Consider the following 27,513-nt stretch of genomic DNA (forward strand, 5'->3'; position numbering starts at 1 on the left):
ATCTTTTATACAGAAGACTGTGAGAGCAGAGAGAGGTCTAGATGGAATTAAGGGAGTGATTGCCTAAGGTGAGGCCAGACAACGAAAAGGGCAGTGAATTTACACAGTAAATAACACAGTTTTGAAAGCCTTAAGTCATTATCAATTTGATTTAATTTCTTTTGGTCCTGAGGCCCTGCTTCAGGTATTTCTCCTCTTCAAGAAAGCTTTGTTACTGACCCAATTAACCCATAGGTTTTGTCAAAGTTTAGACATCATCAACCTTTCACTCCCTCTGACCTCTTACACAGGGAGAGGAAATACTCGCAAATTGGATGAGGATCCTGTGGCTGCTAAATCCCAATCTCAAGGCATATTATAGTTTCTATTTCAAGTTGGGGAGATATTACAGATTTCATGGAAACGCTACTTGTATCATCAAGGCAATATCCACAGTGCTACTGGTGACTTTGAATATACGCCAGTGCAGTTCTCAATTAGCTGAAGGATCAACCTATTAAGGAGGATTCTGGCAAGAATTTTGCCAGCAATGAGTAAGAGAGAGATCCCCCTGTGATTGTCCCAGGACAACCTATCCCTTTTACCCTTACAGAGGTGGACAATGGTTTAGCAGGGTGTGCCTGCTGGGCACAGGATGCAGCTTCTTGGAGCCACAGGTGAGAGTTAGGTAGAACAGGTGGACACCAAAGGTGGAAGAGTCCTGAAAAGGGCTTGGGAGCCATCACACCAAAGGCACTGGTACTGATACTGGTCTTTCCTGAAAACACCTTACAAACCAAGATGTAGGTCTTTGGCAAGAGGATGTGTGGGATGGATGGGGACAACGGTTTCAGCTCAGGATCCTTTGGTTGTGTTCAAGCCTGATGTTCTAGTTGCAACTATCCCTCCCCATACTAGTGAATCCCATGTGACCCTTAGGGTGGGTTATTGTTCCACCACTGGACCCTGAAATATAGGTGGGGTCTTGGGAAAGCTTTTCACTGGCCAGGCTGTTCCCCAGAATTGTTTCTGTTGGCTCTTTGGTCTGTGAGCATTCCTTTCTCCTTCTGCCTGAGTCCCCCAGTAACCTATGAGGTCACTATATTCTCTGTGAGCTCAGAGATATGATGTCCTGCTCCCTGGATGCATCTCTGGGTTTGCAACCCCCTGAGGAGCCACTCTCCCTCTTCCCTATGTTTTTTGAGAATGTCCAAGGGAGACCAATGGATAGATAGTCCAGAAATATCATTAGACATCCCAGATTCTCTGTGGGAAAATTGGTCCTCAGATGTGAGATTATAAAAATCTGCTATTCCCTTTCCCATCAAGGTTAAGAGAGGGCCCTAGTCATGCACTCCTCTGTATTCTTTGTGAGGGGAGGCCACTGAAGGTTTTACACATTACTGACTCTTTGAAGGATCAAGGTGTCATTATTCTGCATAGATTTCCTTGTAACTGTTCTTTCTTCTGTATGAAGAGACCCAAATTGGACTTGGTAAGCCCATTTACTTTTTGTTTTGTGCCTGCTATTAATACTTATATAATTCCCAGACCCCAGTCATCACAGATTCTATGACCATCATCTTCTCACTTCCTTGTGAGGTGACCTATGTTACTGTGATAGATCTTTGCTCCATCTTCTTTGGTATTCCCATTTACCCAGAAATTCAATACTTCTTTGTGTTCCCCTGGGAGAATACACAGTGGAAATGACCCCATTGGCCTCGAGGTACACAGAAAGTCCTTCCCTGTTGTCTGCTTTTATAACAAGTCTTAGCTTCCATCACTTTCAGGGGCTCATCTCCCGTGCAGTACATGAATGATCTTCTGCTAGCTGTAGGCAGTCTTGAGATCTGCCAAGCTGACAGTCACCATGTTCTTCTTCAGCTTCATCTGAGAGGCTGCAAGCTTTCCACATCAAAGAGCCAATGCTGCCTCCCCCAAGGTGAGTGCCTTGGTTTCTATTTTGTCTGCTGGCCCTCATTGTTTCTCCTGAATTGCATACAGGCCCTTCAATACTTCTTGAAAATGACATCCAACAATTGTGTGCTGTGCTAGGAACAGCTGCATACTGCTTCCAGTGGATCCTATCTAACAGTGAGATCACTAACCTCTGGCTATTTCTCTTAACCAGAGATACTTTCTGAAGCATTAATTCTAGGATCTAAACACCATAATTTTAATTGTGGCAAATAGAACTAAGCAGAGTAGTGAGGAGGGATAGGGTAAATAAGGATGAGTGTAATAAGGAATACTAGGAGGAAGGGAAGTTCAGAAGTAATTGTAGCTTAGAATATCAATGGAATGAATTTACTCATGAAATGGAAATGGATAGAATATTAAAAATTTTAATTGAACAGCATATCACTTCCAAGAAACATTATTAAAATGAAAAAAAAAAACACTAAAATAAAGGAAAGGAGTAGAATTTAGTATGGAAAAAAAAGCAGGGATAAAAAGGATGATCTCAGACAAAGTTAAAGTTAAAATGGATTTAACGAAAAGTGAAAAATAGAGAAACTGCACTATATTTCAGCAATGTTATTCAATACTGTCTCCCATTGCATGCTGGGCCATCTCCAGTCATCCTTATGGCTCCAGAGGAGAATCGAGGCTGGCGACCTTGTACAGCACTCCCTGACTCAAAACAAAGTCAACTGCAAGTCATGTCATCATTTCTCTGGTGGTATGGTCTTCTTCAGCAATGAAGGAGAAACACAACAGACCATTTACAGTACCTAGACGGTACAAAATACTTGAGTGTATACCTGCCAGGACAGACACATATGAACATAAACATAAAAGTACTTTTTATAAAAATGAACTCCTGTCTAAATAGCTGAAGTAAAATTTATTGTTCATGTGTAGGTAAAGCCAAGGTAATTTTTAAATGACAATTTTTACCTAACTAATCTATTTATTCAATGTCATCCCAGTTAAATTACTTAAAAAATTATTTTACTGAGTTAGAAGAAATAACAACAAAGTAAATTTGGAAGAGCAAAAAGTCAAGAACTTTTAAAAAATCAGGAGGAAAAGATGTATAGGAAGTAGATTCAGCAGTATCAGACCTTAAACTATCTTCCAAGGTGGGAGCATTCTTGAAGTATAAAATGGATAATTTTGATTATCTTAAATTAAAATTTTCCTATATCCATAAAATCTATGCAGCCAAAAACAGAAGGAATGCAGAAAATTTGGGGGAAACTTTCACTGACAATCTTTCAGACAGGATGTGATTGGGTTGGAACATTGCTGTGGTATAGGAAATGATGAGATGGTTGACTCAAAAAACCATAGGAGGATTTGGACTTATGAAAGAAGACACTATCTAGAGAAACAGGTGATAGGAAAGCAGCATAGTATCTTACATGCATGACTATATGTTTGTTTATAGATCCATTTGTGTGTGTGTGTGTGTGTGTGTGTGTGTATCTCCATACTTAATTGCAGCCTTTTTTAGTGAGGGGGAAGGGGAGAAAACAATAAAGTAAAAGGCACACGGCAGAGAAAAAAGGAAAACCTCTAAGAAAGCAAAGAAAAGCTGAATAACTTTGAAAACAACATGTCGTATTTGTTACATAGGTTTTCTTTAAAAGGAAATCTGTTGTTTTATATTGAATCCCCTCTTATGGCCCGCTGTGTACGTGGAAATGTTTTCCTTTTATTATTTTCTATTTTAGTACAAAAGTTACAAAAAAATTGCCAAAAAAGTGAATCTCTATGCTTTGTCATTTGGCACATGCAGGTCCTCTTTTGTCATTAATTCATTTCATACGGTACCTTTTAACAAAAGAGACTTTGATCTGTTATCTCTTTTTGTTGTTAGCAAAATGTGCTTTTATTCATTTTCTTCATTTTGTTGCCCAGTCAATTTAGTCGTTTCTCTTTGTGACGCCACCTAGGGTTTTCTGGGCAAAGATGCGTCTTTTTCCAACTCAGTTTACAGATGAAGAAATGAGGCAAAGAGGGTTACAGGACTTCATCAGAGTCACATCGTATCTGAGACTAGGTCTATACTCAGGAAGATAAGTCTTTCCTAACTTCCCTGAATATATTCTCCCTCTTACCCGCAGCCAGTCTCTTACTCTTTCCCCTCCTACTTGCCTGTGTACATATATACACATAGATATACACTTCCTACCTTGAAGGATTTGTTGTCCTTCCATTGTAAAGTCTTCCTTGAATTTTTTTACATGTTTAATTTCACCAATTTTTCCTGTTTCTTCCTGCTCTCAGTGTATCCCTTTTTCACTCCTCCACTCTTAAGACCATCCCAATACAATGGATGCATAACCATTTCTTCTGAGTAATCTTCTAAATAACCTAATGATCATAAAGTTCCTAGTTTTTCCCCACATAGAAATGTTAACAGTTTAAACTTTGCAAGTCCGTTATGTCTCACTCATATTCACCTTTTTTTGCTTCCCTTGAATTTTGTTTGTGTTAAATTTCCTACTCAGCTCTAGACTCTTTAAGAATCCTTAAAAATTCTGTTTCATTAAATATCCATTTGTCACATGTAGAATTACACTAAGCTCTGCTGAATTATTTTTCATCTTAATCCTACCTCCTTTAACTTCTGGAACATCATATTCCAAATTCTCCAGTCCTTAAAAGTAGTGTCTAGTCAATTTTATTAATCCAGATTTTGGCTCCATGGTATTTGAATGATTTTTTTTCTGGAATTACTTTCTTCTTGACCTACAAGTTCTAGATTTTTAAAAAAATATTCCTAGGACTTTTCATTTTTGGCTTCCTTCCAGGACATGACCAAAAGGTTCTTTGAATTTCTGCTTCACCTTCTAGTTATAATAGAAGAGATATCCTTTCTATTTTCTTGATATCTGACATCTAGGCTCTTTTGTTTTTTATCATGGTTTTTAGGGAATCTAATAATTCCTAATGTCTTCCTGATCTCTTTTTCTAGGCCACTAGTTTTCCTATGAGATATTTCACATTTTCTTCTCTTTCAGATTTTTATTGTATTGTTTCTAGATCACTCATGGTGTGATTACATTGCACTTAACCAATTCCAATTTTGAAGGGATCATTTTCTTCAGGGAAATGTTGAACCTCTTTTGACCATTTGGACAATTCTGATTTTTAAGGAAGAGTTTTTCAGTATTTCTTGGGACTCTTTTACTAAGCTACTTTTCCTTCTGTCATAATTTTCTTCAATTGCTTTTATTGATTTTCCTAATTTTCCTCTAACCTTCTCATTTGATTTTTAAAATCTTCTTTTGTTCTGTATTATTCTTTTTGCGTTCTTCTTGGAATTCTTGTTGGGCCTGTGTCCAATTTGCCTGTTTCTTCGTGGCTTTGCTTATAGTCACTGGGATCAACCTCCTCATTTCAGAGATGACCAACCTGAGGAAAGAGAGGCTGTTCTTTGCCCAGAGTTACAAAGTCAGAGAGCATCTCACACAGGATGTGAACTCAAGGCTTCCAGATAGTAAACTCAGTGCCCTATAATTATAACATACTGCCTTACTCTACACTATTTTGAATAGCAATCTCAATTATTCAAAAATGACTTCATTGTCCAAACCTTTTAACCAAATACTCTAGCATGACGCTTGTGACCCAAGCAGTGATAAGAATAAAGACTCAAAGAGTGGTTTAAAGCTTTCAAAGCAATGGACAGATATTCTCAAATTTGATCCACACACCAACACAGAGATGTGTTACTAGCATGCACATCCTACAAGAGATGGGGAATGTTAAGGCACAAGCTCAGTTTTCACGAGAATGGTTTCGGGTCAGGAAATGGTGAGGGCTTCTTGAAACCACCAAGCTCTCACGAGGCCCCCCAGACAACAGCTGGGAATTGAGGGAGTGAGACACGAGTTATCTTGTTTTCCACCTCTTCTCAGTGGAAACTTGCTGGGGAGAGCATTCCCCCCTTGAGACTGGTCCATGGTCTGAGCACACCTTTCGTTAATTCACTAAGGGGCTGACAGCATGCACAGTCCACGAGTGAACTATGTAGCTGGGAGAGCTTAAATGGGGACAGGAAAGCCTGAGGGGGGTGTTGTTTTTTTTCTTTCTCCTCAGGAAGGAGGATGCTCCCGCAGAGAGAACTCACCCTGCATGCTGACATGTAGCTTGTATCCGGAGTAAAGCCTACACCTCTGCTTCACTCTGGCAGTCTCTTCTCTTATGTTTATCTGGCTGATCCCCAAAGACCTGAGAGAGGGAAGAGGACCCAGCAGCCCACGGCATTAGGCAGGAAAGGGGAAAACTGAGGCACTGAGAGGCTAAGTGATTTTTCCTCGGTCACACAGCTAGGAAGTGTCACAGACTGAATTTGAACTGAGGTCTTTTTTTTTCAGATAGAGTACTGTGTCCACTGTGCCACATACTAAGGAAATCATTCCATAGATAAATTTCCAAAAGTTCCCATAATATTTCCACAGAATTTTTTGTCAACAAAAAACAAAACAGGAAACCAGTGGGAATGACTGATGGTTTTATGGCATGTGAATGTTATGGAATATTATTGAGAAATGAAAATCAATAGTATGTCAGAGAAAAAATTATCACATTTAAAGGGGTACATGCACAGTAGGAAATCTGGGATGTCTAACGCTGTGCTGAAGCCAGAACTGCATCTGAAAGTCTTTCCAGAGTGATTATATTCATAAGGTTTCTTTCCAGTGTGGATTCTCTCATGAGCAGCAAGGGTAGAGTTCTTTCCGAAAACCTTTCCACACACATTACATTCATAAGGTTTCTCTCCAGTGTGGATTCTCTGATGTCCAGTGAGGCTGGATCTACATATGAAAGCCTTTCCACAGTGATTACATTCATAAGGTTTCTTTCCAGTATGGATGCTCTGAGGATAATTAAGGCTGTAGCTGTATCTGAAAGCCTTTTCACATTGATTACATTCATATGGTTTCTCTCCAGTGTGGATTCTCTGATGTACACTGAGACTGGAGTTGGATCAGAAAGCCTTTCCACATTAATTACATTCATAAGGTTTCTCTCCAGTGTGGATTCTCTGATGTACACTGAGACTGGATCTACATATGAAAGCCTTTCCACAGTGATTACATTCATAAGGTTTCTTTCCAGTATGGGTGCTCTGATGATAATTAAGGCTGCAGCTGGATCTGAAAGCCTTTCCACATTGATTACATTCATATGGTTTCTCTCCAGTGTGGATTCTCTGATGTACACTGAGACTGGAGCTGCATCTGAAAGCCTTTCCACATTGATTACATTCATAAGGCTTCTCTCCAGTGTGGATTCTCTGATGTACACTGAGACTGGATTTACATATGAAAGCCTTTCCACAGTGATTACATTCATAAGGTTTCTCTCCAGTGTGGATTCTCTGATGTACACTGAGACTGGAGCTACATTTGAAAGCCTTTCCACAGCGATTACATTCATAAGGTTTCTTTCCAGTATGGATGCTCTGATGACAATTAAGGCTGGAGCTGGATCTGAAAGCCTTTCCACAATGATTACATTCATAAGGTTTCTCTCCAGTGTGGATTCTCTGATGTACACTGAGACTGGATCTACATATGAAAGCCTTTCCACAGTGATTGCATTCATAAGGTTTCTTTCCACTATGGGTGCTCCGATGATAATTAAGGGTGCAGCTGGATCTGAAAGCCTTTCCACAGTGATTACATTCATAAGGTTTCTTTCCAGTATGGAAGCTCTGATGATAATTAAGGCTGTAGCTTGATCTGAAAGCCTTTCCACATTGATTACATTCATATGGTTTCTCTCCAGTGTGGATTCTCTGATGTACACTGAGGGTGGAGTTGGATCTGAAAGCCTTCCCACAGTGATTACATTCATAAGGTTTCTCTCCAGTGTGGATTCTCTGATGTACACTGAGACTGGAGCTACATCTGAAAGCCTTTCCACAGTGATTACATTCATAAGGTTTCCTTCCAATATGGGTGCTCCGATGATAATTAAGGCTGTAGCTGGATCTGAAAGCCTTTCCACATTGATTACATTCATATGGTTTCTCTCCAGTGTGAATTCTCTGATGTACACTGAGACTGGAGCTACATATGAAAGCCTTTCCACAGTGATTACATTCATAAGGTTTCTTTCCAATATGGGTGCTCCGATGATAATTAAGGCTGTAGCTGGATCTGAAAGCCTTTCCACAATGATTACATTCATAAGGTTTCTCTTCAGTGTGGATTCTCTGATGTTCAGCAAGATTATAGCTTCTTCTAAAACCCTTTCCACATTGATTACATGCATAAGGTTTCTCTCCAGTGTGGATTCTCTGATGTAGAGTGAGACCATATCTTCTTCTGAAAGACTTTCCACATTGATTACATTCATAAATCTTTTCCCCAACATGAATTTTCTCATGTCTAGTAAGATGACTCCTCTCAGTGAAGGTTCTACTACACTGACTACAAGAATAAGATTTCTTGACAGGTTGGCTTTTCTGATGTACAACAGAAAAGGAGTATCCTCTGAATGTTTTATCACTTTTATGACACTCATGAGATTTATTTCTACTATGAATTCTCTGATGGGAAATGAGGGACAAATGTGGCCTGAAGGCCTGTTCACATTGCATGCATTTATGTCGATTGTGGCTAGAATGAAATTTTGCATGGTGACTGAGTGATAACTGTTGCTTAAAGGATTGACCACATTCAATGCATTCATAATGTTTCTCTTCACTTTGAATTTGTTGATGGTCAATGAGGTTTGAATTATCAGTGCAGGCCTTCTTCCCTTCATTAGGTGTAATTCCCATTTCCCTGGGATGACTTTTCTGGTATCTAATTAGCTCTGAATTCAACTTGAAGGTCATCTCACATCCATTACATTGATAATTTTGCACTTCCAGAGGCTTCCCAAGAGACTCAATAGGCCTTGCCTGTCCAGTAGAGCTTTCAGTATATTTCTGATCCTGTGAACAGCCATTCCCTGATACCTTTCTCTTGCAGTGAATTAGGACTGAACTTTGTCTGAAACTCTTTCCATCTTCATCAGATTCACAGTGACCCTTTTGTTTTTTCTTGATCTTGATATGAGATTCACAGATTTCTCTCCAACTGAAGTCAGAGTGGCCATTACTCATGAATCTTGGCTGCCGTGATGCTTCCACAGAAATACTCAGCTTTGAAGCAGATTTCCTGATTTCAAGCTTGGTCTCTCCATCTGAAGGAAACAAAGAAACGTATTTACTCCTGATTTATGAACACAAACAGATATAAACAAACATATGCTCTACCTCCATTGATAAAAAGTAACAAATTAGTAATGTATTTCCTACTTTTTTTATTACGTGTTTAGTTATCTGTCTCTGTGTAGAGACTATTACATGAGCAATCTTTCAAACAAGTACCCAGTGGAAGTAAGATACTTGGCATGCCTGTAATATCATTTTCAATGCATTGCTACAGAACTATGAGTTCAAGCCCAATGAACAGTATGAGAAATACACTACAAAATGCAATTTGAGTTCAGACATTTTAAAAATACAAATGTGGTGGAATTTTTTTAGAGCTATACTGCTTTTCACATCCACTATAAATTCACTGTGCTTATGAAAAGTGATGATTATTATTTTGTACTTAGCTGTTTGAAAAACAGTTTCTTTGAGAAGGTATTGCTCAGGTCCCTGATTATAGGCAGAGGACCAGTATCTCACCCTGGAATAGAAGGCAACTATTGTCAAGTAGCAGGACTTGACAATGATCCCTGACCCAGACTTCCCCCATCTCTCCCTCACTGCATTTCTCAATGCCAGTTTTTTGTACTTTCTATGGGCTTAGGGATCTTCCTGCTCCTCTTTATTGATCAGCTTTGATGGCTTATCACAGTCCTTCTTTGTAATCATTCCTTAGTAATTTCCAACTTTGTGTGCAACTTTGCTTATATTATCTTTTGATCCACAGAGAAGGCATTTGTGGCTCACATCCTAAATATTCCCACTATTTCATTCCCTAGGACATCAACAGGCAGAGTGAAGTTCCCTGCTGATAGGTTTTATTTCCTCTTTTCTGTTCTCATGTCTAAGAGCACAGAACTGCCAGTCTTGTTTTTGTACTCAACTGAGGCATGCTCTATTCTGGCCTAAGCCATCATTCTTTTAGGACAGGCATTATCTCTTTCCTTGGGAAAATTTTACATTTGATTCCTTCTGCTTCCCATTGGAAAAAAAATAGGAAAAACACAATCCTTCCAATGAACATGATTTTAAAAATCCATTTCCATCCCATATGCAAAAATAGTATTTCTTTAAGTATGTCATCCTTCTCCCTGTAGCACTACTGTTCCTATTGTAGCCCCAGCCATTTGATGTCTAATCAACCCTTTGAGTCTCCACATTAATGGCCCAAGGGGTTTGGCCTGAAAATTCTCTCATAGGACTTGCAGAAGAAAACAGTTGCCCGGTTAATTATGGGTATGTTTAACTAAGTAAAATGAATGTAAACATACAATTTTGTTTAATTGCATAAATTTAGTACGGGAATATAAAATATGATATTACCTTACATAAACATAAAATAATTTATAAGTCTATCAATTCAATACTGCAAGTGCACCACTCTTTTCCTCCAGAACAATGAACATGTACTTCTCTCAAGCACAATAGTTCTTCTGCAATAATTCCAAACTCATGATCAGGTACATAATACTTTGCAAATCCATGCAGTGATTACATCAGATGTGGACCACTTCTAATTAGGTGCAGTATGTTCCTTCAGCTTCTCAACCTGACATCAAATTGTTTCCCAGTCCCTCAGAAAAGTTGGAAATTGAACTGTAAATTGATTCCCATGGATGGTCCCAGTCACACAGCTGGACTCATTTTCTTTCTGACACTACACCAGACTACTCCTCTCATTCTCAGGTCATCTTGTAAGCATGGCTCATCAACAGGTAATCACCAGATCGAGATCTTACAAATACTGACATGGATGGCAGGCTTTTTGGCAACCATGAACACCTTCCAAGTGATGGTGGAATCATCATGGACTATCTCAACCATTCCACAGACAGTCCTTATATTAGCCCTCATTGGACTCTTCAGGCTTTTTTCTGAGCTGAACTTCTCTGTTATATATGTTGCTAACCTTCAGTTGAGCAAATTCTCCTTCCCCCTTTTTTAAACACCAGTACATAGTTATGGAATAAAGCAAGCATTTTTATAACAAAGTACAAGAAAAAAGATGACTGTGTGTGAAACCATAAATCTCCCATGCACAACTTGCTATTCCTTTCAAATATATGAGAAAATTGTCAAGTAAATTATTTTTTTTCTTCCCTCCCCTACCTTAAATATGGCTACCATTAGACACAAATATATATAGAAACGTATATAATTCTATGTACATATATATATATGTAAAATTATTCAACATTCTTATATTTCTCAGTTATATCTCTGGATGCAGAAAGTGCCTATCTTCCGATGGCCTTTATGGTTAATTTGGGTATTTATAAGAGTAGTATAACTTATTCACTGAAAGTCATTCTATATTTTTTGGGGGGGGAGGTGGTGAGTGTAGAGGGCATGAGACAATAGAGGTTAAGAGATCTGCCCAGGGTCTCTGATACAGTTAGTAAGTGTCAAATATTTAAGGCCCGATGAAAACTTGGGCCCTCCTCACTTCAGATCCAGTGCTGTATCCAATGTACCACCCACCTATCCCTCAAACTCATTCTGAAAACAAAAATGCTGTTCCTCTATATCATATTTTCTTGGTTTTGCTCATTTCCCTCTTCATTATTTCATGCAGGATTTTCCTTGATATTCTCCAGTCACTGAACTCATCATTTCTTATAGCAAAGTACTTTATAATTTCCATCATGACCATAGACCACAACATGTTTAGCTAAATGGGCAGATTTCCAAAGCAATTGGTTGGCCACAAAGGTCAGTCATTCAGAAAAGTTTTTGTGAGGCTATAGCTGGTGTGCCCATGGTACAAAGAAGAACTCCCTTTCAAAGTTCATTTTAAATAAAATTAAGGGACAAGAAGGAGGAATGCACTGGGAAAGGGGGAGGTAGAATAGGGTAAATTATCTGACAGTAAAAAAGATGTGAAAGCCCTTTCACAGTAGAGGAAAAGATGGTGAACATGGGGGAAGGAGGGAAATATTGCTCTCACCAGATCTGGCACAAAGAGGGAATGACATCCACACTCAGTGGGGCATTATCTTGTCCAACAGGAAAGAAGGAGAGGTAGGGCAGAAGAGAAGCAGGGGAGGGCTGATGGAAGTGGGAGCAGAATGGGGAAGATAAAAGGCAGAAGCAAACCACTTGTGAGGATGAGGAGGGTGAGACAAGAGAGAATGAGAAAAATGTAGGAAAGAGGATGGAGGGCAATAGGAATAATAAACTTTGAAAAAAATGTGGCAGTAGGTTTCTCTGATCAACACCCCCTTTCTCAAATATAAAGAGAACTGAGTCAAATTTATAGGAAGTATTCAAAATTATCTATAGTCATATGAACAAATGCTCTAAATCACTATTTATTAGAGAAATGCAAATTAAAAACACTGAGGGATCACTCCAAAACTATCAGAATGGCTACCATGACAGAAAAGGAAAATGATACATGTTGGAGTCAATGTGGAAAACTGAGACACTGAGGCACTGTTGGTAAAGTGGTAGTGATTCTACTGTTGTCAAGCACAATTTGGAATTATGTCAAAAGGATTATAAAAGCCTCTCTGCCCTTTGACTAAGCAATACCACTACTAGGTCAGTTTGTCAAAGAGATTGAAAAAGCAAAAAAGAAATACTGTAGCTATACATACAAACATTTATAGCAGCTCTTTTAGTGGTAGCAAAGAATTGAAAATTGAGGGGGTGTCCATCAATTGGAGAATGACCGAACAAATTGTTGCATGTGAATGTGATCAGATACTGTTGTGTCATAAGAAATAAAAGAGCATGATGTTTTCAGAAAACCCTGAAAACGTGCATATGAACTGATACAAAGACAAATGAGTAGAACCAGAAGAACACCGTATACAAGGGAGAAAGAACAAAAGCACATAAATGGGGGAAATAGGATGGAGAGAAAGACACAGATATTAATCATAACAGTGAATGTGAATGGCATGAACTCTGCCATAAAACTGAGGGAGATAGCAGCGTGGGTTAAAATCCACACTCCGACAATGTGTTGTGTAGAAGGAAAACATTTGAAGCAGAAGGATACACACAGAGTAAAGATAAAAGGCTGGAGTAGAACATATTATGCTTCAGTTGAAGGAAAGAAGCAGGGCTAGCAAAAGCAAGAATAAATCTAACCAAAAGAGACAAGGAAGGAACCTACTTCCTGCTAAAAGATACTACAGGCAATGAAGTTATATCATTCTTAAATACATGCACAAAGTAGTATAGCATCAAAATTCTTACAACAGAATTAATGGAAGTTCATGGAAAAAATAGAGAGTGAACTACACTAGTGGGGGACTTCAGCCTACCCCTCTCAGAATTAGATAAATCTAAGCACAAAATCAACAAGAAAGAAGCTAAGGATGAAGAGACAGATGTGGTACACTTCTGGAGAAAACTGAATGGAGATGGAATGGAATATGCCTTTTTCACAGTGGTACAAGGCACCTACACAAAAATTGACCATGTATTGGGGCATAAAAGCCTCATAATACAGTGCAGAAAGGCAGCAATATTAAAGGCATGCTTTTCACACCATGATTCAATAACAACTACGTGTAATAATGGGACATGGCAACATAGACTAAAAGTGAATGGGAAACAAAGTAATGTAATCTTAAAGAATGACTTGGTCAAGGAAAAAATCATAGAAACAATCAATAATGTCATCCAAGAGAATAACACTAAGGAAACAACATACCAAAACTTATGGGAGGCAGCAAAAGCAGTTCTTAGGTTAAGTTCTATATCTCCAAATGCTTACATGCAAACAATACAGAGAAAAGAATGAATGAACAAAGGATAGGAAAAGAATGAATTGAAAATCCCCAATTCAATGCCAAATTAGAAATTCTGAAAACCAAAGGTGAGATTAATAAAATAGAAATTAAGAAAACTATTGAAGTAACAAATAAAACTAAGAGCTGGTTTCATGGGAAAAAAACAATAAAATAAGTAAACCTTTGTTAATTTTATTTTTAAAAGAGAGAAGAAAACCCAATGACCAGCATCTAATAGGCAAAGGCTGGATTCACCATCAAGAAAGAAGAAATGAAAACAATAATTAGGAGCTATTGGGCCCAATTATATGCCAATACATTTGTCAATCTTAGTGAAATGGATGAACATGTACAAAAATATAAACTTCCAAGGTTAAAAGAAGAGGAAATAAAATACTGAAATAACCCCATTTCAGAAAATGAAACTGAATTAGCCATCAGTGAACTCCCCAAGAACAATGGCTAGGGCAAGATGGATTTACAAACTAATTCTATCAAACATGTAAAGAAGAATTAATTCCAGTATTTTGTAAATTATTTGGGGAAATAGGCAAAGAAGGTGTGCTACCAAATTCTTTCTATGGTACAAATATAGTGCTGATACTTGAACTGGGAAGAGCCAAAACAGAGAAAGAAAAGTAGAGACCAATTTCCCTAATGAATGCAGTTGCAAACATTGTAAATAAACTATTAGAAAAGAGGTTACAGCAGCTGATCACTAGGATGATATATAATGACCACGTAGGATTTATTCCAGGAATGCAGGGCTATTTCAATAACAGGAAAACTATCAGCATAATTGACCATATCAACAACAAAACTAAGAGACATCATATGATTATCCCAATGGATACAGAAAAAGCTTTTGACAAAAGCAAGCACCCTTTCCTATTAAAAACAGTAGAGAGCAGAGGAATAGTCTTCCTTAAAATGAGAAGTAGAATCTACTTAAAACCATCAGCAAATATTTGTAATGGGGATAAGGTAGATGCATTTCCAATAAGATCAGGAATGACAAAACAACGTCCATTATCACCACAGTTATTCAAGAGGTAAAGGACCAGAAACACTAGTTTGAGCAAGAAGAGAAATAAAAGGAACTGAAGGAATTAGAATGGCAAAGAAGAACGGTATTTGTCTGCACGTGTTGTGATGGTACACCTTTAGAATCAAGTAAAAAATTTTGAAATGATAAATTTAACAGTGCTGCAAGATATAAAAGAAACCCACATAGAATATTCAATTTCTATATGTTACAAACAAAGCCCAACAACAACAAATAAGAAGAGATATTCCATTTAAAATTACTGTAGACAATATAAAATATCTGGGAGTGTACTTACCAAGACAAAGTCAGGAACTCTAATAACATAAATACAAAACACTTTTCATGTACATAAAGTCAGGTGTAAATAATTAGAAAAATATCAGTTGCAGCTAGGTAAGGCAGAGCTAATATAATAAAAATGACAATTTTACCTATATTAATTTACATCTTCAGTGCTATACCAATCACATTAACAACAAATTATTTTATAGAGGTAGAAAAAAGTCATACCAAAATTCATCTAGAAGAACGGTCAAGAATATTTAAGTGAATTTATGAAAAGAAATGCTAGGGAAGGAGGCCTAACCAACCTAGATCTTAGAATGTATTATAAAGCAACAATTATTAAAACTTCTTGGTACTGGCTACAAAATGGAGGGGTAGATCAGTGGAATACATGACACAGTAGTCAATGACTAGAGCAGTCTACTGTTGGATAAAACCAAGGACCCCATGCTTACCCTTCTTATACTTATCCTTCTGGGATAAGACCTCACCGTTTGACAAAAATTGCTGGGAACACTGGAAAACAGTGTGGCACAAAATGAGCACAAATCAGCATGTGACACCATATATCACCATACACTGCAAACAGTTACAGGATTCAGATATCAAGGCTGATACCACCAGCAAACTAGGAGAACAAGCAATAGTGTACCTGTTAGATCCATGGAGAAAGAAAGAACTTATGACCAACTAAGAGGGAAAGAACATCAGGAAATGCAAAATGGATGATTTTGATTCCATTAAACTGAAAAGGTTTTGCAGGAACAAAGCTAGTTCAACCAAGATTAGAAGTGAGGCAGAAAGCTGGGAAATAAACTTCAAAGCCAATGTCTCTGGGAAAGCCCTCATTCCTCAAATATGTAGAGGACTGAGTCAAATTCATCATGATACAAGTCATTTCCCAATTGATAAATGGGGAAAGGACATGAACAGGCAGTTTGGGGAGGAAGGAATCAAAGCTCTGTATAGTTATATGAAAAAAACTCTCAATCACTATTGATTAGAGAAATGCAAACACAAACAACTCTAAGGTTATGGCATCCCACCAATCACATTGGCTAACATGACAACGCAGGAAAATGATAAATGCTGGAGAAGATGTGAGAAAATTGGAACACTACTGCATTGTTGGTGAAGTTGTAAACTGATTCAACCATTCTGGAAAGCAATTTGGAAGCATGCACAAACGGCTTATAAAACTGCACACACCCTTCGACCTAGAAATATTACTTTTAGGTCTATATCCTCAAGAGATCACAACAATAGGATAAAGACCTACATGTGCAAAAATATTTCTAGTCACCTTCTTTGCAGTGGTCAAGAATGGGAAATCAGTTGATTTCCAACGATCAAATGGGGAATGACTGAGAGAGTTGTGGTATAGGAATGGAATGGAATACTACTGTTCCATAAGAACTGAGGAGCAGGCAGACTTTAGAAAAACCTGGAAAGACTTAAATGAACTGATGCTGTCTAAAATGAGGAGAACCAGGAGAATGCTGTACACACTAACAGCCACACGGTGTGCTGACTGACTTGACAGACTTAGCTCTGCTCAGCAATGCAGGGATCTTAGACAACTCCAAAGACTCATGATGGAAAATGCTGCCCACATCCAGAAAAAGAACTCTGGAGTCTGAACGCAGATTGCAGTATACTATTTGCTCTCTTTTGTCTTCTTTCCTCTTTCTCCTGATTCCTCCCATTGGTTCTCACTCTTCTTTACAACATGACTCATGGGAAAATATGTTAAAATGGATGTATATGGGTATAGACTATAATCAGATTGCATGCCCTCTTAGGCTGGGGGAAGAGAAAATGGGGGAGAAATTTTACATCTCTCAATCTTAGGAAAGTGAATGTTGATAATTAAAAATAAATAAATATATTTTTAAAAACTCTCACTTTATCCATTCCTAGCAGATACTGGCCTGTATCTGTCTTTCCTTTCATGGCTAAACACTTAGAGATACCATCTACACCTGGGCTTTATTCTTTACATTCCTTTACTCTTACTTCCTACAAAACTGCATTCTGGCTCCCAATTCACTGGTCACTTGAAGCACCTCCCTCCAAAGTGACCAGTGACCTCCTAATTGCTAAACCAAAGGTCCTCTTATCAGTCCTCATCCTTCCTGACCTCTCTGGAGCTTTTCTCACCATCACTCACCACCTATTCTTTGATACTCTCTTTCCTCCAGGTTTCAGTGACACTCCTCTCTCTTTGGGTTCTCCTCCTATCATGTCCCAAACAAACCTCATTATCTTTCTCCCAACCCTCCCATCTTGCTACTTTCCTAACACTACCCACTTCACTCTCCTGATTGTCCAGGCTCATAATAGAGATGTCACCCACTGCTCACCATCTCTCAAGCTCATATACCATCACCTTCCCTCCATTGTTAATCTTTTGGAATACGCTGTTTTTCCATTTTGGTAAAATCTCTCACAGCCATCCCCACTTGTTTCTCAACACTACCAGCTTCTAAGTTCAGATTCCAAATACCTTACACCTGCAATGTTAAAAAAGCCTGCTGTTTGGTCTGTCTTAACTCTCCCTGGATAAGTCAATGTTCTCCCCAGCTGTCAAATTCAACTTCCTAAAGCTCACATCTGACCTTATCACTGCCTCCTCAATAAACTGCAATGGCTCCCTAGCACCAGGATGACATAGAAAGTCCTATGCTGGACTGTTAGGGAACTTCATCATCTGCCCCTCTCCTACCTTTCCAGTCCTGCTTCATCTCATGCCAACTCCACATATGTCATGATCCAATAGCAAAGACTCCTTTGTATGCCTTCAACAGAACAAATTATCTCCAGTCTCCATGGGCTTACCCTGGCTGGCCCTCATGCCTCGAATGCTCCTCCTGCCTTCTCTGAAGCCCCAGCTCAAGCCCACCCTCCACAATAAGGCTTTTCCAACCCTCCTTACTCCAAGAGCCTTCCCTCCCTTGACTAGCTACAGTTTCACCTGTGCATAGGATGCTTTACAAGCCTGTGTCCAGGTGCCCTTCCTCACTGGTCTGTGAGCTCCATGAGAGCAGTTGATGTCCCTCACAATTCTTTGAATCTCCAGCACTTAGCACACAGCAGGCACTTAATAAATGCTTGCACACTTGAAGAAGGCCTAAGAAAAGGCCCATCTCAGACAACCTAGGCCTTTTCTCGATTCCTTGAGGAGAGCTCCATGAACCAAAGTTCAAACAATAGATCTTATGGGATCCCAGTTTTATTCCTGGAACAGAGCTGAAAGGTCAAGGCATCCAACCCCTTCATTTCACACATGGGGAAATTGAGCTTAGGGAATTTCCCAGGATATTACTGTGAAAAAATGTCTGAAAAAGAAAGGTAAGGCAGGTCTTCCTGCCCACAAGTCTAACATTTCCTTTACTGTGACATGTAGCTACCCTTGTGCTAACAGCCCTCACAGACCTGCTTTTCCCTCACTCACCTGCACAGGAGGTTCTGGGGTCTTCTTGCTCCAGCATCCATGGTGAATCCCCTCCCACAATATGGGAGATCACATCTTCTCTGGGAGCTGGAAGTCCTGGGCATGGGAATAAGGAAGGGAGGAAAATGGACAAAGATTGGTAAGGCAACTCTCTTTAGGGAAAGGGGGCATGAAAGGAGGGTGCCAGCATGCCTCAAGATCCCTGTCCATGACATTTACTATTGGAAAGTTTGCTGGGGGATGGGAAGGAGATCATGTGGAAGCCAATTTGGAAGCAGAAAATTCTGCTTTCTCCACTTCCTTCCTACAAGCATGGGCTGAATCCACAGATTCTTCCATCTACAAAGTAACAAGCAATCACTAGTGGAGTGGAGAGGCAACTTTGGCCTGGGTTTAGGAAGCTGTGAGTTCAAATCTGCTCTCAAACAATTACTGGCAAAGCTCCCAAAGCAAGTCACTTAACCTCTCCTTGCCTCAGTTTCCTCAATTGTGTAATATCATCTGACTCACAGGCTTGTTAGGAGGATGAAATTAAATAACATTTTTTGGCACCGTGCTGGCACACAGTAGGTATACATGAATGCTTATATTCCCTTCCTTCCTTTCCCACCATTTCTTTTGGGCTGTGGGGAATTTAGGAAGGAAGATCCAGGTATCTGAGAGTCAGACCAGGAGCTGGGGAGGGCAAATTGATACTTTTCAACAAGAAGAAACTTCCAAAGATCAAACAAAACCTAAAGGAGAAGAGGCTACATTGAGAGGTGAAGGCTTCCCTGCACAGCCCAACTCTAAGGAAAAGCTAGCTGAGCATTTTCAGAGACAAAATTCATGTTCAAGAAGAGGTCAGACTAGGTATATTCTGAGATTCTCAACAGTGGTTTGTTCTTTGACCTCAGGCTCCCTAAAACTAGAAAGGGACAGCTTCAGGGGGAACAAAGAAAACTCCTTGTTTTCTATCACACATTGCAAAAATGTTTCATGGAAAATCAGGCAGGAAGAGGACTGTCTCAGATACAAGAGATCTGCATTTTGGCTTTTCCAATCATGTATAAATGCTCCATATCCTGAACACTAGGAAGGGAATGAAGGAAGTTCTTTGGATGGTAGATTCATAGATCTAGAGGAAGTGTCCTTACCCAGGGAGAGCAGGTTCTGGGCATTCTCCAGCATGACCTCCTTGTACAGCTCTTTCTGAGGATTGTCCAAGAGGCCCCACTCCTCTGGGGTGAAGTCCACAGCCACATCCTTGAATGTCACCAGCCTCTAAGCCATCAAAAGTCATAGGATGAGCTGAAAGAGACTCCAGAATTCATCTAGTCTCACCCTCATCAATTTAGTGGAGGAAAGTGAAGCACAAAGAGATCTACCCAAAGATCACACCCTTCATGAGCTTCAGAGCCAATACTTAGAACCACAATCATGAAAACCCCAATTGAATATGGAGAACAGCTTTTTGTATTTGCAGCATGAATAAAGTTGAGAAATGGGTTACTAAAAGTTGTTTCTCCCTATGGAGACAGAGAACTTATTTGATCTATCAGAGATACATGGAGATCTGTCAAGGAGAAAGGGAGGTGAAGTGAAAATCCTCCCTTGTCAGAAAAGGCATAAATCATGTGTGAGAAAGAAAATTCCACTGACTTCAAACAGAAGAACAGAGTGAAAGCCCCTTATCCCTCTCTTCCTCTCCCCCTGACCTAAGACTACCCCTCACCCCCAAAGATGGGGACTTGGCTGACCCAGACCATGCAGCCTGAGGCTTTGTACTGGACCTTGTCCCAGCACCTGAAGCTGAGGATAGCCGGAGGCCTGGTCCCAGGAGACCTGCTCTGGGGCAGTGGTAGAGGCAGCAGCCTTGGTGTCCCCTAACCTCTTCAGCCCTTGATTCTCAAGAGACAGAAACTGCCCCTTGCTATGCCTGATGCCCCTAGATGAAGGAGCAAAGGAGAAGCGTGAAGGGACTGCTGCCCAACAGGAGTCTAGCCAAATGCAGCCTTGCAAGAAGGTTGCACAGCCTGGTTTTCAGAAGATTCCAACAGGTAGAAAGATCATCATCCATCCCACCATGTTGAACACCAAAGTGAGGGCACTTGACAGCCACGCAGACATTTAGAGCACCGTTGCAGCCCTAAGTGTCAAAGAGGAAGAAAGCAGTAGCAGAAGGACCATTCAGCAGTGGATGGGACCCTGCCCAGCCCCCTGCATCCCTGGCCCTAAACCAAGGACATGAAGTGACCAGGAGGGCAGAAGTGGTAGCTGAGTGCAAGGCACCAAAATCAGCAACTAGAGATGTGAGCTTCCCCAGACCACTGGGGGTCCATTGCAGTCCAGGATAAGAGTTGCAAGGGAGGCAGCAAGTGAGAGCCTGGCCAATATTCAGTGTTCAGAAAGGTGGGTTCTCATGGACTGCATTCCTGCAGGATCAAGCAAGAGATAGAGGAGAATCCATATCCAGTGCAAAATTAAAACAGGGTGGAAGAACCCTCAGCCTCACTAACCTCCTGACAGGAATCTTTAGCACAAAACCACCTTGTTCCTACATGGAATGATGTAGTTTGCCATCGGCAACACTGAGCAGAAACTCACAACCTAGAAGGGCATCTACACCTAGACTGAGGATGATGTTCCCTCCTTTCAGCACATCACCAAACTGGACTGGACACCACTTTAGGTAGGTTGTCCACCATCATCTGAACACTAGGAATCACAACCAAAGTGGCCCATCCCTGGCCTCCATAGAAACCTGGGCCTCAAAAATGATCTCCACTCGACTGCGTGAAGGTGATGCTGCTTCTCCCAAGGGTCAACTCAGAATCACACTCAGGACTAAACTGAGCAGTATGAGACTATTTCCAGTGCAGGGAAAGAGACCTCTGTTTCTCTATGGAGGGCATGATTGGCTCCAGGTATGAGGAGTTATGGCCAATATATGCCTTTGCCTTATGGTTGCTTTCATTCATCAATGGCAAAACATTCAATCACCATGATTATTTAGTGAGAATGAATAACCAAGAAGAGGAAAGGAGGTTTCCTTCACTTACTACAAAGGTAATACTTTATTAACCAATGCTTAGATTTGAGCAAATTCAGGAGAAAGACATTGCCAGTCTTCTTAAGAGAATAAAGGGTCCATGCAGACACCTAGAACTCTGGAATTTGGGAGAGCAAGAGTCAAGACAAGGGACTGTAGCTGAGTGAATAACAACACACAAGACTGCTTGACCAGATCTGAAAATACTCTGATACCTGGCACAGCTCACTCATTTTTCCAACCTCTTAAATGGGGGACACATGGTTGGCCAATATGCCAGGAATCTCAAGCTCTCCCATCTCCCTTGGTTCCACTTCCATTATGTAGTGACATGACTCACCTTCTGTTATTTTGGCTTATTCTCTATCATGCAGTTAAAATTCTTTTTACCTTTTCATCACTGTGATTCTTTCCTTCAAATAACAGATTGAGGCTTTATTGGGAATCCATATTTCAGTTTTCACTTCCTTTATTTCTATTAATTCTGTGCTACACAGTTATGGAATTTATCCATCTTTCCTTCTTTTGAAGATTCCCAGGAATTTGTCTCTGTCCCCTTTTCACTAGGGTCTCTTCAGTCCCTGCTCTCCCCTTCACTGCATGTACTCTCAGTGTGGGCTCTCACTGGAGAAAGGCATGCTTTTGTTGATTGATAATTGAGTACCTAACTTGCTCCCAACCAAACCTTTCAAGCTTCTTTCCTTCTATTCTGGCCTCTTTCCTCCTCCATCCTCCCAGATCCATCCTTTCCCACTGAGAGGTGGGATCATGAACTTTCATTTATGGAGAGAGCCCAGCTGGCTCATTCCATTTCTGACATACCTGCACCACTTTGGGACTTAATCTGACTGATATTTCCAATGTGCCCAGGAGGCCATGCATACTGCAGAGTGTCGTGGACTGGCCGTGTCCCTACAGGCTCAGTGATGTGGTTGAAGGAAAGCGACACGGAAGGTGGGAAAAGATAGACTAGTTCCCTTTATTGATCTGAGGGTCAAGGTATTTATAGACAGAAACTGCAAGCCTATGTGAGATTCTGCTCATCTCCAGTCCCAGAGATTTGGCCAGTCTTATTGTCTTTAAAGACTGTTAGCAGAGAGAACATCTATTTGACATATCCCTTGTTTTCTGTACTTCTCATGTTTGTCTCATGGAGACAGCAACATCTGGGGGGCATGGAGAGCCATTCCTGATGATAATGAGCACAGTCTCAAAGAACAGTTTCCCTGAAGGTCTTTCCTGATCTTGTCAACAGCACTCCACCCTGGCCCTCAAGAGCAGAGAACTCCTTTGGATAAAGCTGCTGACTTGTCATCTCTGTCACCTTCACCAGTTGACTGGGAGCCCTTGAGGCCAGGGACTGGTTTTTCCTTCCTGTGTATAAACAGCAGGTGAGCCCAGTGTCCCTACCCTTTCTAAATGCTTGTGGCCTTCACCTAAGAACTGGTAAATGGGGAGGATTCAGAGAGACCTGGGAAGGCAAGTGACCAGAGGCATGAGAACTGGAGCAATAGCAGGAGGAGAATTTCTGTTCTGCTGACAGCCCTGCAGAGGACCAGAGGTGGGGGAGCCTCAGGGCTCTGCTCCAGGCCTGGTCAGACAAGACTCAGGGTCAGGGTTCCCTGGACCTTCAGTGGCTACAAGGGAGAGGTGGGTTAAAAGAAACAAAGAGTAAGGTGAGAAGGTGGGTGTGTGTGTGTGTGTGTGTGTGTGTGTGTGTGTGTGAGTGTGTGTGTGTGTGTGTGTGTGTGTGTGTGTGTGTGTGTGTGGTAGGAATGCAAAAGGATTGCAAGAGAGACCCAAAAAGGCAGCAACTGGGGGATGGGCAGGAGTGGAGATTAGTGCTGGAGATCCCAAAGTGCCTATACATCACTTTATTACACAGAAAGACAGAGCAAGCAGAATGGTTACCATTTTTTTCACTTTTTGTAAAGAAACAACTCATACGTGAGGTATTACCAACCTCTTAGACAATCCTGGGTCCACAGAAATGGCATCTATCCCTGACGTTGGGCAAGTCTGAGGAAGGACTGCACTCACCTGAGCTGGGGGGCTGGGTCTCCCAGGGGCCATTCCCTCTGGCTCCAGGATACCTGCCTGGCCCAGGTCTGGTCCTCTGCAGACTCAGCTGGGCAGGTTGAAGGATTCCCACTCAGGAAGAGGTCTTTCCAGTCACTTTCAGGACCTACAGTAATTTAGAGAGGGTGGAGTCACACAGGAATTACAAAGGCCCTGCCCTCAGGGCAAAGACACCCAGGTGTGGGGGAAGGAAAGTCAGCTTTGGGAATCAAGATGGTCTGAACAAGAAAACTATTCCTCTCCCCCATTCTCCTACAAAGAACCAGGAGGCAGAAGGGGCTTAGGGATTCCAAGTGGCATGAGAATAGTCAGAGTCTCCAAGACTCCTGAGCCAGAGCTCTCCCTCCAACCCGCCCTCTGCCCTCCCTACCTCCCCTCTCCTCAACAAACACATAAACAGGATCTAAATTCTCCCTCATTACACCTGCCTCACCCAGATAACCACTTTGCTCATTCAACTGTATGCTCCAGGGGTTAAGTCTTGGGCTTTCTTCATGCTTGTCCAGCACCAGGCCCCCTCCATATGCCCAACCACCCACCCCCAACACACACCCCATCTCCCCCTCGTCTAGATCTAGGTGAGAGGGTAGATAGAGAAGGTTGAAGACAGGGAGGGCTCTGGGATGGAGCTGCCAGGAGTGATCAGGGCAAGCCTGAGAGGAAGAGACACAATCCTGGCTGGGACTCAGTTATCTGGCAGTCAGACTGAGGGTTTAGAAGAAATGTGGGGGCAGGAGGAGAGGGGACATCTGAGTGACAGAAGGGTTCCAGGAAGACAACTGAGCCTGAGGGACAAAGGAACTGTGTCCTGAGTCTCGCCAGGGGCCAGGGGTGGGGGTGTGTGACCCCTGGGACATTCTTTGGAGCTTAGCCTTGGGAGGCTGCTTATCTGAGTCCCCGGAGGGAAAGTGGAGGCAGGGAAGCAAAGGCCTAGGACCTGAGAGGGAGCCAGCAGGAGAGCCACAGGTTCAGGTAAGGGAAGCCAGGCAGGAGCCTTACTGCTGTTGACCTAAAAACTTGGTTAAAGAAAAGCTAACAGGCTAAATGCATACGTTTTAAAATTTAATTAATTAATTGATCAATTCCCCATTAAAGAAAACGGTAACATAATGCATTATGGAGCCAGAAATGTTCTGGCTGCCAATACAAAGAATTGGGCAGCCTTAAATATGTTTTAGAACAAAGACGTGTTCTGTGTCCTTCAGATCTACGGTCTCCATAAGTCATTCACTAGACCATTAGAAAGGAATTTCTCAATTGCATAGGTTGTAAATACAATAAGATAACGGAGTTTGACAAAGTTTCACATAGAAATTACGACCCAAGATATCTGTGTTTTCTTTACCATTAACATGCCATAACATAGTATATGTCCAGAAAATATGAAGATATGGAAAACGTCCCGTTATTCAAGATAGCGTCTTAGGTTAAAGGTCTCTTAAGGAATGTTAAGTCAGCCCTGGCTGGCTTTTGCTGACATAGGAAGAGGCATTCTCTGAGTTTGCTTCAGAGAGAACAAAGAGATTATTCCAAAATTTTATATTAAACATTTATCAGGGCCTGGGTCCTTACAGGGAGCCAGGGCTGCTGTTGGGACACTGGAACAGGAGACAGGACATTGGAGTCCTGACGGGGAGGCTGAAGGGAGTCCTGCTGGGTCCCTATGGGGGAGGTCTGAAAGGTGGCAAGTGTGACTCAGTGGTGAAGCTGGGGAAGGCGTCCCAGGGCATTTGGGAAGGGAGACTGAGCCCTGAAGAGAGGCAGGGACTGGGATCCTGCCAGGGAGCCAGCAATGGAGAAAGGAGGGCTCCTAGCAGCCCTGAAGGACACTGAGCACATGGTCCCATGGGAAAGAAACCCAAGCCAGCAGGAGCTGAGGGCTGCATGGCTTACTGACTCAAACCTACCTGGGAGGTGCGGGCACAGAGCTGGCTTCTGCGAGGAACAGGGAGCTCAGCTCCAAAGGAAGTAGGAAGCATAATCACAGCTCCAAAGGAAGAAAGCAGCTGGATCTCAGCTCCATGGGCTTCCTCTTCCAGCCAGGACACTATGGGGGGGCTCTCTCAGTTTCAGAGCCCCACCCTATCCATTCCCACTGAGACCTCAGGATCTTCCCTTTCCTCCAATGGCTCCCACAGTCAGCTTCCCAGACCCGACAGGACTCTCCTCCCCCAGCCCTGCCCTCCATCCTGTGCAATGCCTTGGCCAATGAAATAACTCATTTCCCCGCTAGGTCCCTCCCCTGGCCTCCACACTCCACCCCAGGGCTCAAATTCCACCTGGGCCCCCACCCACTCCACTAGTCACCTGGGAGAGTTCTCCTCCCACAACCTCTCTCACTCCCTCCTTCCCCTGCTCTGGGACTCAGACCCTCCTCCTTCTGAGCAGGATCTCCTGGTCTTCCAGCTCTAGTCCCACATGCACCTTCTTCCAAACTAGGACACCAGACCCTCCCTCCCTCCTGTCTCTCCCAACCATCCCCTCCCCCACCAGGCAGGTGTCCCTGTCCTCCCTGCTGTTGGACCCCACACTTGCCCAACCCAATTTAACCCTCTCCTTCAGTCTTGAAACATTTGCATTTCCCTCTATCTTGTTATTTCTTTTCCTAAAGGACATTCTCTCACTGAAAGGCAGAGGCAGCAGGGAGAGCTGAGGGCAGGAAGCTCGACCCCCGGGTCTCAAGTAAGCAAATACAGGTGCCTCTTCACATTATCAGAGAGACATTTTAAAGCAGGAAAGAAAATCACCATTTAAACTTTATTCACAACTAATTAAAGCCATTTTATATTAAGAAAAACCTGAGTCCAATTCTGAGTTTATTGATTATAATGAAAACAACATTATTAATAATATTTGAACATAAAGCCTGTACACCCTCTGGAAAAACATGAAATCAATTTACAAAAACTTCAGTCATCTCATCTTATTCACTGGAGCTTCAGAGAGTTCAGTCCTTTGGTTGGCATTTTAGTCTTGTGCTTCATTACCTTTAGGATGAAAGGACAACGTAAACATCGATAACATTTAATATCATTTTTGGAGTTTTAGGAAGGGCTGAAGCTGAACTGATCAATCTGACTGCTGTGCTTTGCTCTAAAAATGCCTTTTCCTGTGTCAGCAATATCAAATACCTGTTTATGACAGGACACCTGCAACCAGAATGGTAGTGATGGGGTTCAGAGTCTGGGAACTTCCTTGAGCTCCCCTGGAATCTCTTCACTTAACCTGGCTTTTCATACTCAAATCTGTGAGCATTGTCTGTGATCTCTTGATTGCCCCACCTGGTTCCCACCCAAACCCTCCATTGTCTGATATCTCTGGATAGCCTCCAGCTGTTTCCAGCCTTTGACCCTCCTTCCATTCCCTCCTTGGACTTCTCCTCAAGACCCTTCCTAAACCCCTCCTCCCATCACCCTGAACTACCAGACCACCCCCCCATCCCTCCTATAGTCTTTCCTGTATTTAAGTCCCATCTTGCCTCTGATAATGTTTAATATAAAATTTTGGAATAATCTCTTTGTTCTCTCTGAAGCAAACTCAGAGAGTTTCTTCCTATGTCAGCAAAAGCCAGCCAAAGCTGACTCTGCATTCCTTGGAGACCTTTAACCTATGACATATCTTGAATAATGGGTCTTTCCTTTGTATCTTATTATCTATAGACACATACTATGTTATGACATATCTTGAATAATGGTAAAGAAAATATAGACATCTTAGGTC

General features: G+C 41.5%; 1 protein-coding gene and 1 long non-coding RNA gene across 4 annotated transcripts; one reads left to right on the forward strand and one right to left on the reverse strand.

Moving 5' to 3' along the window:
* The first annotated feature begins 1,136 nt into the window (after nucleotides 1-1,136).
* Nucleotides 1,137-26,564, forward strand: LOC140508218 (uncharacterized). 3 transcript variants are annotated; one of them, XR_011968346.1, is made up of 4 exons: nucleotides 1,137-1,474; nucleotides 1,773-1,924; nucleotides 22,970-23,105; nucleotides 26,405-26,564. It is a non-coding gene; the product is annotated as an uncharacterized lncRNA (long non-coding RNA). The 3 variants fall into 3 exon arrangements; XR_011968347.1 differs by having other exon boundaries at nucleotides 1,867-1,924; XR_011968345.1 differs by lacking the exons at nucleotides 22,970-23,105; nucleotides 26,405-26,564 and adding an exon at nucleotides 6,037-6,120.
* On the reverse strand, nucleotides 6,432-25,972 carry LOC140508207 (uncharacterized). Its single transcript, XM_072615985.1, has 5 exons — nucleotides 25,701-25,972; nucleotides 23,755-23,899; nucleotides 19,820-19,946; nucleotides 18,684-18,779; nucleotides 6,432-9,138 (listed from the first exon to the last, which is right to left on the reverse strand). The coding sequence occupies exons 2-5, from the start codon at nucleotides 23,785-23,787 to the stop codon at nucleotides 6,947-6,949; spliced, it is 2,448 nt and encodes an 815-aa protein (XP_072472086.1). The 5' UTR covers nucleotides 23,788-23,899; nucleotides 25,701-25,972; the 3' UTR covers nucleotides 6,432-6,946.
* Nucleotides 26,565-27,513: the final 949 nt, after the last annotated feature.

This window comes from Notamacropus eugenii, chromosome 5 (genome assembly GCF_028372415.1).
Source record: "Notamacropus eugenii isolate mMacEug1 chromosome 5, mMacEug1.pri_v2, whole genome shotgun sequence".
NCBI classification, from domain to species: domain Eukaryota; kingdom Metazoa; phylum Chordata; class Mammalia; order Diprotodontia; family Macropodidae; genus Notamacropus; species Notamacropus eugenii.

Excerpts from the sequence above, each read along its gene's own strand:
- LOC140508207 (XM_072615985.1), bottom strand. The coding sequence starts at position 23,787 with ATGGCCCCTGGGAGACCCAGCCCCCCAGCTCAG. Across the intron at positions 19,947-23,754 it reads GACCCAGCCCCCCAGCTCAG|AGGCTGGTGACATTCAAGGA; the intron begins GTGAGTGCAGTC and ends TTGATGGCTTAG. Across the intron at positions 18,780-19,819 it reads CCAGAACCTGCTCTCCCTGG|GACTTCCAGCTCCCAGAGAA; the intron begins GTAAGGACACTT and ends TCCCATGCCCAG.